The following is a 19,294-nucleotide window of genomic DNA, read 5'->3' as shown; positions in this document are numbered from 1 at the left end:
AGGATATAAGGATGATTATAATAGAGATGATGCATGAACAGTGCAAACTTTATCTAGTTGAGCATCAGGGTGGTCACAGGCATGGGTTGATGGTTGGACTAGATGATCTTATTGGTCTTTCCAACCTTAATGATTCCATGTTTGTTTAATTACAGTGAATGTCCTCCAATAAACTACAAATATCTTCCCCCCTTAATGTCAACTCTTAATACGAACAGTTCTAAAAGTGAGCAGTTAGTTTCTCATTACTTGCCCCTTCTACTCAACTACTTCCCACTCTTCCCTAAACTTATGTTGATCTGCACAGAAATGACTGAAGAATTGCACAGGAGGCTAGAGTCATAAAATAACACACAGCTGCCCTCCAGGATGTACATACTGTTATTTCTGTATTAACAAATGTCCGAATATGAGGGAAGTGGAAAAGTATTTTCACTCTTTGCTAAAGTAAAATGAAAACACCTCCAACATCTGCCCTCAGAAGTGAGTGCCCCAGCTGCCATATAACATCTACATGAGCCTGTAGTAAAGCAAGAACCTCATACAGTCAGAGTGGGCAGCTGAACTTTGGCAAGAGACTTAAGATGTTTTGTGAAAATAGGACAGACAGTTCTTCTATCAGTATAAAGCCAGCTCAGTCAGTTTGGTCAGTTGGGTTGTTTCTTTACAATCAGTCACACAGATATACTGCCAAACATCATAACTCCTCCCTGTGGTCCCGCCCTCAGGAAGTTAATATTTATACTTGTTTAATGTACAAAATCCCACTTTATGAGCTATATCGCTCTATTTCACTTGCTAACAGCAATGGCATCCTTGACAATGTAAGAATTCGAAGAAGAAATCCATGAAATACCAAAGAAATAAAAAAGAGAAAGAAAAATAAAAGAACACAACCAAGAGAGAGGAAAAAAAAAGAAAACTAATTTCCAGTGACAGGGTAGTCTTTCATCTTAAGCCCTGCCTTGAACTCTACCTTGTTTAATTATTAAATCAGAAGCTGCTCAGCAAGATCTGTCTAGTTTTGATGGTTCTTAAATTCAATCTTGCTGACAGACTGTGTCCATTTTTCTCTGTATTTACTGTTACCTATGACATGATCTGAATACTAATTTTTAAATTCAACATTCATTAATAAGGGAATAAAGTTTTTTGACGTTGTCCTTTCACTCATTCAACACTGATAAAAAGAACAGCATGCTTTCTAGGTTTCTTGTTAATTCTTTGCTTTCTACATTGTTTACACATTGAATTATTTTATCTGTCATATTCAATTCCTTGGACTTTCTCTTTCCACAACACAGCCTCCCACTTAAATGGGACTGTTATATCAAGTGTGTTCATGTAATTCTGAAGTCAGGGAAGAACTTGTTTCTATTTGTCAAACCGATGGTCATCACAAATAGATGATTTTTGCCTCTAAGAACATCACTTAGACACACAGTAAAAGGAACGGGAATAAAAGTAATAATATATCTTTAGGTAAGCAAAAGTTAAAACTGATGTCCAAGATAAAGAAACACTACAAAAGGCATCTCAGAAGGATACACAGAATTCAATATTGATCTTACATTTTCAAAAAAAAAAAAAAAGATAGATTTGAAATCTTTCCAATCAATATCCATGTTCAGCAGTCTCTCTCCATGTCAGACAAAAATTGAGAAGGAAGAAGTATTCAGAAAGTAATTCAACAATACGGATTGGGGTGATGATGCCTTCCTACAAATTGTTGTACAATTTACATAATTACAAACCTTGTATGCTGGAACAAGATCCACTTGAAAGGCTTGGCATAGGATTACACTTCCCTAGAGACTAAAGTTGAGGCTGATGATTAAATCTCCCCCCACCATCTTATCATCATCCACCAGCAGACATTTATCTATGACACCAATAATACTGATACAACATACTTTTGAAAGCTAAATGAAGATCAAAAAGATTGAGACACGTGATTAAATAGTGTTTCCAGACTGCCAGAGTGCTCATAGAGTTTTACAGACAGTTAAAAAAAAGCACAAAACTCCAAGATACACCTGCTGCTGTGACATGTTTACAAAAAGCTTACAGTTGACTTTATTTGTTCCATGTAATCTTCCTCCATTTCTCTAAGACGAGCATTGGTGTCCTCAAGCAGCTCCCGCATGTCTTCCGTGTTCTTCTTCCGAATACTGAACTTCTCCTTTTCCATTTCAGCCACAGCATTGTGAAGCTGCACCACAAAAAGCATTATCAAATAATAAACTGCATATAAACTTGCACTTATAAATATTCTATTATCATAGTATACCAACAGAACACCTGACTGACAAGTGAAGGCTACATTCCTGTCCTCTGTAACATAACCATATCGCTCTCTCTTAACAGGTCTACTGTTACCCCTTCATAGTGTAGTTTACAAATATTTTTAAAAACAAAACATTTATTGTATTTCCATCATACTTCACACTACCATCTTCTATAAGATAAATGCTTCAATTTAGCTTCTATAATTTTGTTAAACTGGAGTTTATATTAGCATCTTAATTAGCCTTCTCAATATATGCTTGCATCACTGATGACAGTTACAGTTGCTGTGTAACTACAAAAAGTGAGATGATCTCAGACTGAAAAATAATACTTCTCTAAAATGAAACACTGAAGCATCAAGGTTTTAAGCACAAAGGACAAGATTTACCATTTTTCTTCCATAAGACAAAAATTGAAATATCACTAAGTGCGAGGGTTGCAAAAAACCCAAAAAATAAAGCAGCATTGTTCATCTACAAGGGAGGTCACTCTGCCCTTCTTGTGACCCTCCAACATCTGAGAAGGGTAAGCAAGACAAACACTGACAATAACCTGGGCAAAGGTGAAGCTCTACTGCAGCGAACATGCTTTTCTTTGCCTTGCTGCTGCCTTGAGTCTAACAGTACATAAAAATATCTTGAAGAATTCATGACCCAATGCAAAAGTACTAGTTCAAAGGAACTGTGGTGACAGCAGGTAGGAGCAGGTTTACTGAGATTAAAATTCCATGCCAGGTCAACCAGAAATAAACACTTCCCTAATACATCCCAAGGCTCACCAAGGGGGCCAGGTGGAGCCCGGGACCAAGTTGTAGAGCAACCAGCAGGTGGGGGCAGGAGGCAGGGGGTGTGCAAAAGCTGGCAAGAAGAGCCTTAAGAGACTACTGTTGACATAAATAAAATCAGCACAGGAAAGTATCTCTAAGATTAACATTTCTATTCTGTATTTTTTTTTTAAAGCAACAATATGTATTCTCACAGATGTACATTTTCATTTTGAAGCATTATTCATTACCTTTTTCTCCCACTCATTGTTCAAAGACTCAGTGCTTTTCTCACACATCTTCTTTAATTCTACAATCTGCTTTTCCTTTGCTTCTCTGATGACTTGTGACTCACGGAGTAGGGTCTGAACTGTCAAAAATAGGAAAATAAACAACCATTCGAGAGAGACCCTTGGGATTTTTCACTGTTGGCAACAGATACAATCAGATTACAACAATTTCCAATTGACCTGGCTTTCCTCATGTTTTTCTGCTGTTTAAAATACTTAATGCGTGTGATCTACAGCTTAGTACTTAAATCTTATGTCACTAAAATAGTACAAGGTGTTCTCTATTATATTTAGAAAATATTTCAGTGAGGTTTTTATTACTGTAGCAGTGAAGAAACATCAAAAAGGATCCATAGAATCTAAAGAAAACAGGCATCTGTAGCCTGATATTGTACACACACAGAAAGAGGTTCTCATGTGGGCTGAAGGACCAAAATACTCAAATTGCAACTGGTTGCACCAAGAGCACAGAGACTGATATCTGTGGAAAACAAAGCAGGAACACATTGACTTTTCAGAAGGGACTGATGATTTTCAATGCTTGACAAGAGTGCAGGTGACTCTAATGTAACCCACTGCAGCTGAGGACAGCTACCAGCAGCAGCACTGGATTGCTTGCAGGACAATTCACTTTGTAGGGAGCAGGTAAAAATATACATGGAACCCTCTCCCTCTCTGTGCCTAGTTTACCAAACTTGTGTATTATTTTACATTGTGGTTCCATCCACAGCATAAATACACTCCAAGGAATTCAGAAGAAAGTAATATTCAGAAACTGCTGACAAGCCACACTCAGATGGGCCAAGTTTCATACTTACAACGCATTCAAGACTACTACTGATGTCTGAAATCTCTTGCCACAATAGACCTAAATAAATAATACATTGTGGTTTGATTAAAATGTACTGAATGTATAAATAAATTAACCTTGAACCAGAGATTCCAAAAGTTTGGAAGAAGTGGTCAAAATACTTCAGTATCAAAGAAGATTTTTTTCGGTGATGCTTATAAAAGACTGAGCATTAAACATAAGGTCACACTGTCTCTTGGAAAATTTGGTTTGGCAACTAGACAACCAGCAAAGGCAACCACACAAGCCTCTCAAGTCTAAAAGAAAAACAAGGGCAAGACCTGCAAACGAAGAGGGAAAGTACGCTTGTACCTAGAAGGGACACAGAGAGGATGTAGTACAACATCACCATGCAAAACTAAATAAATAAAATAAAAACCAACCACAGAGAAAAAAAAAAAATCACCTTTCTTCTCCAGTTTTCTAATTGTCTCCTCAGCTTCATTCTGTTTGGATTTGTGGAGGGATTTCAACAGCTCTATTTCGTCATTCTTCCGATCCAAAATCTGCAGTGAAGATTCACAGCACTGTAACAAACTTCTGAAAGCTTGAAGCCACAACCAGTGCACAGAGTAATATACACTGATACCTGTCAAAGGAACTGCCTTTGAGGTACACTTAGATCTTGCATGGTAAGCAACGAAATAAGTAATTTTCATAGCTGAGACAGCCAAGCCATAAACAAAGGACTGATTTAGATAAAAGCAGGCACTAGAGCAGATTAAAAAGGGCTTCCATGTTTCAGGGGGATCTTTTTGTTTTCTACTAAATTTGGGCAAATCCAGTGTTGCAATTACAAGACAAAAATTCAGGTAGTGTTCTAGAAGAATTTGGAAGTTTCCCAGTGCTACTGCTGCAAATAGAAATGATTTCAGTTTTACAATTTATACTGCCTAATACTACTTAAAAGCATTAAAATTCTCAGCAGGTCTACCAAATGCTTGAATCCCTGGTGAACTTCATTAGACTCTTACAAACAATTGTTCTCAGTGAAGTCCCAGACCAAGCCCATGAGGTGTGACCACATTTACACTTCTGTACACGGTGACGGTGGAAAAAAGTTTGAATGGTTGCACACTTTGAGATACCATTTTAATTGAAACTTCACATTTAAGATAAACAATAAAGCCACAGAAATCCTATAGCAGTGCCCCAAATCTCTCAAACAGAAGCTTTCATCTTAAAGCAATATTATTCCATCTGCATTAAATGGTTTGTGTCTTTAAAGATTAATACAACACTATTTAACCTTTTCCGAAACATCCAATATTATTAAACAACTTCAAAAGATGGAATTCTAACATTAGTTAGAAAAGGATGACAACTCAAGGGATGAGAAAGCATTTCAACTATTTCTTATTCTCACAAAGCTGTTTCCTTTATTCTCTCATCTTTGCTAGCCAGTTCTGCTCGCAGACATGGAGAACAGATGAGCCAAAAACGCACCTGACCAAATATTCACATCCTTTCAGGAGGCTTTGATGTGTCACAGTGTTGTGTCAACTCACTTCCTCCCAGTCTGTGACTCAGACTTAAGAAACAAAACTGAGATACTCAGAAACATAGAGCTTAAAGTAGGATAAGTCATGGTACTCCTGCACGCTTGGCTCCCATTGCACTGCTGGATCAGAGCCTTCAGAAGGCACTTAGTGACTCAGTCTGACCCCATGCATTTACAAGGTGGTGTTAAAGGTAACATTACAGTCTGACAGTCTTTTTTTTAAAATCTTCCCCAAAGGTGGTGTCATGCAATACAATAAAGACAAATCCAACTTAAGCTGAGGGATGTATATCTGGTAGCATTTTATTGCTGAGAGAGTTAAAAGGAACATGCAGCTTTAATGATGCAATAATATAAATGAAGACTGTTTACAGACCAGCCTACGCTTTGGCCATAAAAAATAAATTCCTTTAAGTATTTTTCTGCACCATTTCCTACAAGTAGCTTCTATTTAAAAGAAAAATCACAAGTTGATCATTTCACCAGCACACAAATCCACAGAGGCTGCAAGGCTCCAAACATGGGTTGTCTTGTTTAATAATTAATTAAAACCCCACCCCATCTTGTATTTTCATCTGCTTCCTGCAAGCATTTCCCACTTCCTAAGTTCACGTTATAATATTCCACATTCATATCAGCTTCTGCAAACTGTTACCTACAATCTTAATGTAAAGGAAAACTCAGAGTTCTGATTACTTTAAGTACAATTGCAAACAATTTATTACAATCAAATTGTCTATTATTTTGCCCTAGATATTGTTCCTGGAAAGAAATAAAAACAGTTCTTACCTTTTGAACATTAGAATCATGCTTCTGCTGTAGTTGAAGTCTTTCTTCATGAAATTTACCTTCCATCATTTTCATTTTCATGTCTAGCTTTAAAAATACAATAGAACAAATAAACAACTTGATTAAAATAAAGAATAAATCACAGTGACCTTTGCATAACCTTTAAATAATTCACTGGTGTCTTTCAGAAGGCAATGGGAAGTCCCTAACAAATATCTGCTATGAAAAATAATCAGTATTCAGTTTTCCAGCATTTTCTTGTTTATCTGATAAAGCAGTTACAAAAGGCCCCAACCTAAAATATTTATTTAGAAAATGAATTGGTAAGATGTTTTCATTGGCAATAAAAACAACTGCTACTGCCCAAAAAAGCTATCATCTTTTATCTAAATAAACACTTAAGAATGAAGCTTTTCATATTTATGTTAATACACCAAGTATGGGAAGCGTGCCTTCACCATCAGGCAGGTGTTACATTTACACAAAGATCTAGCCCAGATGCACGTTTATTTTTGTTTGTTCTCTATTATTCAGAGATCTCTCATTATAAACACATTTCCTTTTTAAGGTTACTCATAACAGGACTAAAATTGCTGCTGAATTTCATCGTTCAAATCTATTTCCTGTTGCTGTTTGTGTTTGTTCAAAGGTGGGTACTTACCTCGTCCCAGCAGTGACACTTGGTTGCTTATCACTTACAGTCTTAAAAGTATTTTTAATTTCTTGCATATTTGCCTTTACAGCTTACCCTGAGACTGCAAATATGAAAGGTATTTTGTGTTCCCAGAGTATCCACAAAGTGAAAGTGGCACCTCTGGTTCAGCTCCAGGCTGTTCCACACTTCTGCTTTTTGCTGTTCCTCCCATTCAGACAACAAAGCTGCCAGAAAAGCTCCCAAACCATGGCACATCCCAGCAACCCACCACGTCACACAGGAGGGACCACAACCTGAGCAGAAGGCCCCAAAGCAGTCTCTTGCCAACATCCAAGAGCAGCGCTGAGGTCCACCTGCCTTGCAGGTGCCCACCTCCTCACAGCTCTCGCATTCTCAGTTTTGCATGGCCCAGCTTCTCACCTCAGCTGACAAACTCCAAACGAACCAATAACTGTAAGCCATCCTGCTCCTATTTTCACTCCTTTGACTTATCCAAGGCAGTCATCCCAACACAAATCTATAAGACCAATATAAGACCAATAAATACACTGCAAATTATTAATCTCTATTCACTGGTTGCTTTGTTGTATATATCTGATCACCACAACTTGCAGAAATACATTTTTTCTTGAAAAAAAAAAAACCTACAAAACTCCAAGGCATCACTCAACCACAAACTACAAGATGCAGTGCAATGAATACTGAAGATCTGGAAGCAGGAGAGCAGCACGTGCTCTTGATTCCCACCGATGCCCAAAGCACACGCCTGCCGGTTACACCACACAAAGGTTCTTATCTCTCAGGACTGAGGACTCACGCAGTCTTATGCAAATTACCAAATAAATAAATAAATAAATAAAGTTGGATTGACAATTAATCCAAAGGAAAGGGAAAGTATGCTCAGCTCTCAGACAGCTCTTATTGTCAAGAAATAAGCATCACAATAAAAACGTACATTCTGTTCATAAAATATATGCATATGTATATATATGAAAAGAAATAGATGCATATATCCCTCAAAAAAGTGACATTATAGAAGAAAAATCTTACTATCAGTTGATAAATAAGTGTTCATTAAAAAAAGAGCCGAGTAATCCACCTCCAGATAGACAGTCTGTGAACACTCCATAAATAAATATGAAGGACTTGTAAAAACACAAATACTGGAAACTAAACTCCAATCTACTTGAATTACATTAAAAGCTTATGAACTACTGATTTGTAGCTATTGCACCCGCATACTTATTAAACACACACCAACACACTACATTTCAAACTTAAAGCGAGACTGTCTTGGCTTATAGAAATAAATCTTGGGCATTTTGCATCAGTGGAGATCTGGTCTGTGCTTCCTATTATTCTGTATATTGAAAGAACATGAAAATGAGCCTAAGTAAAATTTGTCTTGCATGAAATACGGACACACATTTCCAAGTGATGGTGATTGTTCTCAGTCCTTCTGCTCTCCCTCTGCAGAAATCCCTGTACTTGAAGTTGGCTCCCACTTCTTTAGTGGGAACGCTATTGGCGATAGGTGGATGGTTGGACTGGATGATCTTGTAGGTCTTTTCCAACTTGGGTGATTCAGTGATTCTATGATTCTCGTCATCAACATTCCACTCAACAACCATCTTTCAGTCAGATTGACAGCTTCATCTCAGGGGAGATAAAGCAATCAGACAACACAAACTGAATGCGTAGCCAAGATACAGAAGTCAGCTCTTAACAAAGACAAGTACTGTAGTAACAAAATTATTAAAAAGGTAAACCTCTCTGACTTGAAAAATCCCGAAGACCAACAAGGAATCACTCCAAAGCTGAAAAGGATACCTGCAAAAGCACCCATGGTTCTCAACTTCCATAAACTCACAGCGAAGTTCTGAAGTTTCAGCACTCCAGACATTTTTCAGCTGTTTGCTTCATCCTCAGCTTAGAAGATTTTGTCACTTCATTACATGCTGAACAAATAAATGTTAGGGAGCCCGATTTTGAAAAGTCTGAAATCCAATAACTTCTGTGCGCACCAAATTTTCAGCCTGTTTCAAGATGAAACCTGTGTTTGTAATGAGTAGCTGGTAATAATAATACCAGACAACGAATTTGATAGGGGTTCAATACTTCCAACACACCTTCAGCAGTTTTCATTGCAACTTCTGGAAACGTCAATGCAAGCATTTGCTGTAAGAATACAGATATTTGTTTTAAAGCCCTACATTTGTGATTTATTCTGTGAAAACCTGTGAGAAAGCCAAGAAGCATAGCAACAACAGAGCCAACTTTCTGGCCCACCCTCTGGAAGCTGGCCTTACCCCAGCTCCGTGCGGGCGTAAGGGAAGAAATACGGAGTAGGATGAAAACACGTTTTAGAAAAGGATCTCATTAAGGCTGGGTTTGAAGCAAATGAGCTCACTTCACAAATGGGTGCAACTTCTCCCCTTCGATTTTGGAGTTTTAATCTTCAATATTTAAACAAAGGAGTATCTTAGAAATGACAACCACACTTAACAGAGCCAAGTGCGTATCTGTAGCCACCAAACTCCAAACCTCCCATTCTAAGTCAGCCTCAGCCACCCGTGCCACAGCACTTGATAATTTACATGTTTCTCTTCTAAAGTTCTCTTCCCACTTGGGTGTTTAACACATTGAGAAAAAAACTCTCTCACCACAGTAACAAACCAACGCATCCCTCACTTTAAGGAAAAAAAAAAACAAACAGGTAAAAGCAGCTTAGAAAAATGTAAGTCATCCATTTCATTAGGAGCAAATAGTTGTCCTGACACTCATCAGCTCTAATGTTTTATCACCAGCAGCAGAGAACATTAGGCTTATGACATGTTAGCACTGAAACAAAGGTCCCTTCCAACCCCTGACTTTCTGTGATTCTGTGAAAGAAACAAAAAACACCCAGCTATTGTGCAGATATTTGGCTATATTGCAGAAGTTTGCAACTATGTATGAAATGCAGCCACTGCTATCCTGACCACCATTCCTTTGGATTTCTGTCATTGTTTACTCTCCTTACAAAGAGTATGAGGCAATTAAACCCTAAGGCCATGTAAACATCACTGATGTCAAACATCTGTGCTGTCCTTGTTATTTAAAGCCATGGAGAACAGAACTGCTTTGATGGGCCTCCTCACACTTTCTTCCTGATTTAAAGAACAAAGCAACCAACAAACAAAAATACCCTCATGCACTAAAAGCAGTAAGCAGTTACCTTACAGCAGATTTTCCTCATATCACTGTCTTACAATTTCACATGCAGGTTAGTTGCTATGAAAATTTTAATAGCTGTCAAACTAAAACTGATAGAGCAACCTGCAAGTGTCAGAAATGTTTGGAAAAATAAAGGTGATATCCCTGGGTTTCCTTGCGACAAAAGACAAAAGACAAATATTCATCTTGTCACTATTTACCAAAAAAAAAAGTAATCTAGAAATACTCAAAGATCTGATTGTAAAGCCAGTCTCTAAGTAAAGGAACAATGTGGATTTGAGGCTGTACTCAGAGACAGCTTTGAAAAACTGCTCACTTCACTTACTTTCATTCCAGGGATCCCCCCTTGGGCCAGAGGTGGCATTGTGAAGCCCTAACATCCATCAGAGGTTTTTGGATATTTGACAAAACAGTACTGTTTGCTTGCCAGATATTTTCCAAGTGTATGAATATATGGGGAACAGAGAAAGAGAGGAAAGGGGGAGAATGATGTAAACAAGAAATGAGAACTTCAAAGTGAGAGCTAACAATGTAGAACAATGACTCGTGTATCTTACAATGTCCAACAAAACTTATTTGTCTTGCTGTAATGCAGCTGCTTAAAGAAATCAGTTCACAATACAAAGCTTTGATATTTTCATGGAGGAAAAAGACTTCTTTAAAAAAAAAACAACTAGAACTTTCTATGGAAACACACTCAAGTTTAACATAGCAAAATATACCGTACTTGAAAAAGACTCAACACTTTGCATAAATACAACTTCACAAAAGCAAGGAATATGCTTCCCCTTCACAAAGGGAATATGTGTACATGTGTGTACATGCCACTGCAGAGAAAGTAATTAGTACTTTATAGTAACTCATTTGAATAGAAATGTATCTGCGTGATCTATATTTTAGCATCACTTTTCATATTTATCAAGCACTCTCTACTCACATACACACGCCTTCCTGTATATCAGTATTCATCATCTACTCTTGCAAGTGTTTTTAATCAAGGGAAAGGGGCATTATATATAATGAAGAGAAAAAGGCAATAAGACATCAGATGGATGTAGAAATACACTTTATCTTTCACACATTTATGAGCTCAGCCATCATATCCCTTCTAGTGACAAATGAGAGCTGAAAACTCAAAACATGCAAAGCACAGTAGAAGTCTAAAGCAAAAGAAAGAGTGCATATCACGATGACAATATCAAATAGAGCAACTCTTTTCTTAAAAGTGCAAAAAGACCTGATTTCCTATTCAATACCGTTCATAGTGGAATGTTATACACAGTAAAAGCAGGTTTTCCATTTGGGATCCACATTAACACTGGGCATTCTTCCTGGTGGTGTTGCATCCATTTTCTCAGAGTAACATAGGAGTCTGCTCCTCCAAAGAAATGAATGAATTTATAACTGCATTTTGAAACAGCAGATACATAACCACTGCAAATTCTTGCATTAAATACTACCAATGTTTGTATCCAAGATAATGCCTAAGGTTAAGAAAAAAAGTCTTGGGAAGTCTCTGTTGCAAAGACCATACAGTCTCAACAAACCAGCAAACAAGTGAAATATGCAAGCCAAAAGTTAGAATGTAAAAAGAGCCTCTATATACATGGCATTCTGCCCAGATGCAAAGGTCCCTCCACAAAAGCCTATGTTTATGATCTGGACTACATTATTTGACCTAACAAACATTTATTCTTCTCTCCACATTTCTAACCTCCTTTGTGTCTGCGCTCTTTAAAAGCACTACAGCCACTACTTCCACTTAAAACATTTTAACAGAGTACTGTTTGAAAAGAAACTAGATATTAACTGATGTAAAAAAAATAGTAGGACATTACTCCATTCCCATAGCCAATGAAAAGCTTTGTCCTAGGTCAGATCAGATCAGCTTTACCCCATCAAGCAAGATGCCTGACTTTTTTTAATGACATTGAACATTTGCTATATACAGAAAAGGAGCTGAATGGGTAATTGTTGGTATTGATGTGTAAACGTCATTAATCTCTTTCAAAAGAGAACAGTAATTTTTTCACAGATTTTCAAGTTGAGGGTGCTGGGAACAGGCAGAAAAGCACACTGCTTTGTGGTCCAACTACGGTAATAACTTGGAATGGTATTTTTACCCTCCAAGATATGTCTGCTATGTTTATTAGCTAACACATTAGCACTACAGCCCATCACATTACTTAAGGGCTTTATTTGGAGTGATAACTGTCACTTTCCAATGCATAATAAATACATTTGCCACTTATAGTGCAGAAAGTATCAGTAAGTATCAAAGAAGTTAAATACGTATAGGAATTGTCAAAGCTTTTCTATGGTAATAACTTATCAGATGCAATTACATAGAAGAGAGCTCAGAAATGCAATAAACTATCTTCAGTTGCCAGTATTAAAAAGTGAATCCTGATTAACCTTGTGAATGTGCAGAGGTCAACACCAATTTAAAAGGGAGCAAGCAAAACCTGAGTCTAATAAAACAGCACATACTACTTGAAAAGTTCACCTAATTCCACATAGTGCTGAGTCCAATGAAATAAATTATTCTGTATACACTTAGTCAACAACTTATTTTCCTAGTGTTATTCTTTATCTTTCCACGTTCACCAGCTACTGAACTTTTTGCACTCATTTCGAGATCTAAAGAATCTTTAGAACTGTAATTCTGTTTTTATTTCACAACTGTAATGTGGCAATAAGAGCATATAGTACCAACTTTTTCTACTCAATGTATTTTCTGCCTTAAAAATATGGGATCTATACATGTAAAAAAAAAAAATCAAACTTAAAAAGAAAAAGAGAGACACTTTGAGGTAGAGATTAATCATGCAGCAAAAGATTAATTCCCAGCTGCTTGGCAACCATCTGGACATTCTACTGGTTAAAACACTAGTTTGAATTGCTAACCTACCTCTTTGATCTTTCTCAATGTCTCCAGCACATATGTGCAATAATTAAAGACATAGTTCACAAACTGCAGCAAATAAATATATACACACACACACGTCCATATATATCTCTATGACCAGACCAATTAGTATTGGGAATTATAAATCACAAGTCAGCTTATGAAAACATGTCTCATCCTGACATACGCCGTATGTCTCACACCAGTCTAGCAATAAAATAAGGTTTGGGTTTTATTACATTACATTCTAAAGAATTATCAAAGCAGACAGGATGTGATTTCCTCATACAGAAGACAATGGACAACTTGCATATGTTCTTAGGAACAGGACATTAATCAGTCAGGAATCATGTTAACAGAAGTCAAGATTGCTGCATTTCTAAATGTGAACTAACAGATCTCTGCTCAGAATGATAACTAGGCAGGGAGAGTCAGTTTACAACTCAATTCTCAAAATAAATCAAACACTGAATTCAAAACAGACATCAGGTTTGTGGATAAAGAAAAAAACAAAATGAAACATTCGAAGTCACAATACTGACTGCTTGGAACGTTTTTAAAGGGAAATGAAAGTATTTTCCTACCCAAGCTATCACAAGAAAAAGTTATAGAGAAGTAAAAAAAAAAAAAAAAAAAGATGACTGCGTCTTATCTGCCTTTTTGGATTTTCCTCCCTCTTATGGGCTACACCTGAACACGCATTCATACATTTTAACAAGAATATCCACCATAATTAAAAGTCTTAGCAAATTTTACCACTTTGAAAACAGCCAGGAGTTTAAGAACAGAAGTTTAAGAACTGACTGAATTAACATGGAGACAGATGAAGGGGAATGGTAAATTAATACGAGCGAGAATAGAATCTAAGATCATCAAGTCCAACCACTGACCTATCACTGCCATGCCCAGTAAACCATGTCCCTATATGGAATCATAGGATCATTACAGTTGGAAGAGACCGCTAAGACCACCAAGATCAACCCCAACCTGTGCCCACTAACCATGTCCCCTAGTGCCACATCTCTGTGTTTCTCAAACAGCTCCAGGGGACTCCACCAAATACTCAGATCCCAATGAACATCGAGGTCCAGGTCCTGAAATTCTGCATCTGAAGTCATAGGGAAACCTGACCTCCTCCCTTCCCATGGTATCAGGAGTTGGGCTTCATTATAATGGAAGAGAACAATACTGATAGACAGTTACCATTCTTGGAAAAATTAACAAAATATCTGTTTTCAATGAGGAAAAAATATCAAATCCATGCTGTAGCTCAGAGCAATATAATGTTAATTTTACATCAGTATAAGCTTAATTTAATTACAAGCATCCTTCTTTCAGAATACTGTCTCCATATTAGTTTTATTTATTGTTTCTTTTCTGGCACGCAATAAGTGCCTCATTCATGTATTTAAGTACTTCGGCATAGAACAAAGCAATGAAGAAGAAGAAATCAAAACCAGAAGGACAATGCCCACTGATCCCTTCGTAGAACTGAAGAAAGGAGAAAACAACGTCACCTGCTGTTGACGTTATGGTCACAGTCTCACTGCTCTTAATTAATCACTTCCTAATCTGACCCATTTTGATTCATTCCAACACAGCACACCCATCTCCTTTTAATTGCAGTGGCACATGCTTTATTTCCTCGTGTTTACTCATTTATTTCTAAAACTCCACCTCCATGCACTGATAATACCTCCCAAATTCTACAGCTTACTTCCCCCCCAGCCTTCTCCTTCCACTACATCCAACGTTCTACATCACAGCCCTTAACAATCCCCTCAGTTTCAAGGTACAATCTCCTGCCAGATAAGTGAGAAGCTCAGTAAATCTTCTGCTTTTGGCACCTTACATTCAGAACACTTCCAGCCAGATGAAGGCTGCAGCATGCTGATTTTATCTTAGTGTATATGTACAAATAAATCCCAGACATTTTGTTGCACCAAAGCTATGTCTTGATGACCTTTTCAAATAAGATTTTTCATGCAATAAATGGAAGTGTTTATTCACAAAGAAAAGCCTGAGAAAAACATAAAAGAAGATTAAAGACAAAAGTTCTACATCTCTATTTTAAATACTTAATTCTTATAAAGTAACATTCTTCCTCTCCATCTCTCATACAGTCCTCAATCAGTTAAAATGCATTTCCAGGAGAAAGACATTTTCCCCCCTCTTGGCACTCCCAGGTGCCTTTCACTATTCGGCTCATCTTTCAGCTCTTAACTCTCTCTTCTTCAGCCCTCATTCAACATAACAAACTGGGGGAAATTATCTTGCAGATATTCCATATCCTCTTCAACATTCACCCATCGACACCTCCACAATTACTCCTCCCTTCAGTTGCAAAACACAGCACTGCTCCAGATGAAAACATGACCACTTCTGCCACACTGCTTTGGGATACAGAAGGCTGGAAAAGCATCTGCACTCCAATACCCAAATGTGATCACTGGATAATGTGATAAAGTCATCAGAAATATTGCAAACACTCAACGTTTTCAGTTATCCCAGAGAGATGAAGCTTCATAATAGTTATTGCACAAAGCACTAACACTGTGTAAAACAAGAAATAAAGTATTAATAATAGTAATAATAATAATAATAATACAGTTGGTATATAGCACTCAGCATTAATTTACTCCTGGTGATGTTCGTAAAGTTCAGCTTAAAAGAAAATGAACAAATTCCTAAGAAAAATTAAGACAGACCAAAATGAAAAATTAAGAAATGGAACTTCTTTAAATAGACATCCAAGCTTCTTTGGAGGACATATTATTCAGGTAAGCGAATTATTTGAGAAAGGTTTAACAAATCATTATCAAATCTGTTCTTTCTTTTAAATTCCAAGAGTATTTCAAAATCGAACGTTAGCAGTGGTGCTGCCTTTATTTTTCTGAAAAATCACTGACAAAAACTTGACTTTTCTTCTGCCCTCCACTCTGTGGAGCGCTGAGTAGCACCCAGGATGACCGAAGCTGAGGTTTAAAGTGAAGCTTTTTCCTATTAATCACGATGAGCTCCTCATGCAATCCCTTCTGTTCTGCCGCACTGCTGAAAACTGATACATTTGTTTTGTTGCATCTTCCTTGTTTAAACCCAGGATTCTTCAGCAGTGGCAGCTTCCCAAATGGTTTAATCCATGTCAGAAGTATTTGGGGAAAATATTACTAAAAACCACTGTCTGATGATGATCAGATTTTCATAAAACTGGTGTGGTTATCATTGAAAATAGCCATGTGCTTAGCATTACAGAGTCAAAAAAACAGGTGCAGGAATGGTTTATGAACAAAGGTCTAAAGGTTAAAAGCCAAAAACCACAGTTATCCTATTTTATGTTCTCCTGTTCTACTACAAAGAGTTTGTAAACCTTGAGCTGTTTTCAACCTCTAGTATGACACTTTTTTTCTCCTGTTAATACAACTATATTCTATAAACGAAAAAGCTTTATTCTTAATTGAGCTTCACAAACAAAGGAAGAAGAAAACACATTTAAGTTTTCTACTTAATAGCACACACTATTGTGTGATTGTGAAATACTTTCTATAACCCTTCCAGTTTAAATTAGCCCAGAGTTAAGAAACATTAGCAAGAAGTACCAGATTTTTACTGTGTGGTTTGAAGGATTTTTCTAGAGAACTAGAAAATCGTTGCTGTGTATTTTCTGTAGCAACTTGGCATGCATTTCTACTTGTTTAATTTGAAAATATTATTTAAATGACAACATTGTGCTTACAAGCTATTTATTGTTTAGCCTATTTTCACATCTTGTGAAACCTTGTCTTGCCTCATCCTGAGGCAATGGTGGTTGAATACTGTCAGTGCAAAAGAACAGTGAATATTTGAACAGTGCAGAGAAAGTGAAATACACACGTACCACACAACTGGTGTATCAGGCTGCTTATTTAAGCATCACATTAGATTGCCAGTTACCAACACAGAGCAAACTTTCATATACATTACTTTATTAACAACAAAAGCATATGCAAAGCAAATATAACCTCCTGTGTCCTCTAAAGTGTTCCTGAAATCAGCTTTAGCATAGCTCTAATTCATAGGTGCCCTTACAACATACCATGCATGTAAAGGAAGAATTATTTCAGTTTGCAGTTCACGCCTCTTCCTTTCCATCCCACACACACAAAAAAAAGAAAGTACAGCCACAAAAATACTCCCAAAGTTCAAAACAAAATAATAGAGTAGGAAAGACTTAGATAGGCACGTTATGTCATCATTATACTTGCCAAAAAAACAATGCTCAAAAGAAATAATACAAAAACACAAATGAAGAGGACTGGATCTAGATGAGGGAATATAGAAATAATGTAGGATTTAATAGAAATCAGATTTACATCTGCGGATTTCTAAAGACATACAGAAAGTTAACTCAATAAATCGTGAGATCCATTGCTCTGAGAAAAGGTAAAACTGGAAAATTCCTCGATTCCCACTTTCCAACACAAAATATTCCTTCAAAAGTCTATTCCATGTATTCAGAAAGTCTCTTTCATTCCCTAAGTAATTGGGAAATACATTAAGTATTTAATGAAAAGCCCTATCACTTCAGGGAAAATACTCTTACATGAGATTTTCTGGTATAAAAGCTGCTCTGTGAATACTCAAATTAATAAACAAATGCCCTAACTTGCTAATTTAGCTATAACCCTAAAAAGTCTAAATAGCACCTTACCTCCTTTTCGTGCATTCGAAAAAGGGCTGGGTCCTCCTGGAAACTGCTACCTTTTCCTAGGCCAATTTTGGGTGTCTTCTATTGAATAAGAAAAAACAGATTCTGAGTTCAAAGTAATAATTCTGACTAGGAATCATTCCTAAACAGAAAGGAAAAATATTAAGCATGTTTGCTTGCCCTTTTAAAATACCAAGGGAATATAAATACCTACCAAAGACACTGGCATTGGTTTTTCCCGCAGATATCTTGGATTTTCAAGCTGAAAAACAAAGTTAAAGAGTACATAATCATATCAGCAATGTCTTATTTCTCACAAATAGGAAACAAAACAAAAACACAGAATAAAACAGCAAGGTTAAAGAAAATGTTTTGAATGCACTTCCAAAGACCTAACAAGTTGGCAATAAATACTGCAAAGCTGAAAGAAAGGTTTTAATGGAAATCCTGATATCTTAAATCATTTATCTTAATTTCAAAATGCACCAATGATTTTAAGATCGGTTAGATAATAGTCTACTAAACAGCTTTATAGGATTTGCTGAATGCAGTTTCTACCAAAAAAAAACTTAATTGGATAAATTTCATTCAAATTAGTGTAAAGCTAGAGAATATTCCTGATTACAGTGATTTTAATCTTGTGTTTTTGAAAAACCATGAGTGTTGAAACTGCACCCGCATACGTAAGACATAGAGACAAAACAAGGAAATAATTCATTAGCAGTACTGTACAATTAAAGAAGCTCTTCCAATCACCATTTTTAAGAACTGAATACAGAACACCGTTCAGAGCCCAATTCCTCTATCAGAGAGCTGTATCTTTTTCATTTTCCTCAGACGATGGGACTCAAACATCACATCACAGGGACTGCACAAAACTCAGGAGAAGCTTTCAAGGGTATAATCTCATAAAACGTAGCAGTGAGACTTGGAATTGGAATGTGATTACAATACATATTTTACAAAATTTAGTCTATTTATTTAACAAAAAAGATTAAATAGGTCTATGAGGCATGGCAAATATATCAGATGTTTGCACTTCCTCCAGTAGTATTAAATAAATTTTTGTGTTGAACTTATCAGTGGTAAAAGAGGCTTAATCCCTCTGAAATTCTGATTCGATACAGTGTCATTCATTTCCCTTCCTAAAAGGTTACGTAGGATTCCTATATGCTGTTAAAGTCATCATACTTCACCCAGAACTACTTGAAAACATTCATATTTTACACATGCGTTCAGTTTCAATGGACAGTACTATCCAATGTTTTTAATGGTGTATTTTTGATGGTAAGTAATTTATTAAGTAACCTGCTTTCCTTGCCCAATGAGTTTACTAAAACGTCAGTCTC

At 36.7% G+C, this 19,294-nt stretch overlaps 1 protein-coding gene across 5 annotated transcripts in view; it reads right to left on the bottom strand.

Annotated features, from left to right (window-relative positions):
* The window catches only part of CEP112 (centrosomal protein 112), a 139,941-nt gene that overhangs the window by 108,402 nt on the left and 12,245 nt on the right, over window positions 1-19,294 (bottom strand). For all 5 annotated transcript variants that reach the window (XR_005840589.2, NM_001282178.2, XM_040649448.2 and 2 more), the window contains 6 exons: window positions 18,160-18,207; window positions 17,949-18,026; window positions 6,483-6,569; window positions 4,599-4,698; window positions 3,304-3,422; window positions 2,069-2,212 (listed from right to left, as the gene is read on the bottom strand). Coding sequence is in view for 4 of the 5 variants with exons in the window: in NM_001282178.2 (NP_001269107.1) it covers window positions 2,069-2,212; window positions 3,304-3,422; window positions 4,599-4,698; window positions 6,483-6,569; window positions 17,949-18,026; window positions 18,160-18,207 (576 nt within the window). In the remaining variant the exon portion in view is untranslated. The remainder of the gene's footprint in view (window positions 1-2,068; window positions 2,213-3,303; window positions 3,423-4,598; window positions 4,699-6,482; window positions 6,570-17,948; window positions 18,027-18,159; window positions 18,208-19,294) is intronic.

This window comes from Gallus gallus, chromosome 18 (assembly GCF_016699485.2).
Source record: "Gallus gallus isolate bGalGal1 chromosome 18, bGalGal1.mat.broiler.GRCg7b, whole genome shotgun sequence".
NCBI lineage: Eukaryota > Metazoa > Chordata > Aves > Galliformes > Phasianidae > Gallus > Gallus gallus.
The sequence above is the reverse complement of the archived record's forward strand: the minus strand, read 5'-3'. Positions and strand labels throughout refer to the sequence as shown.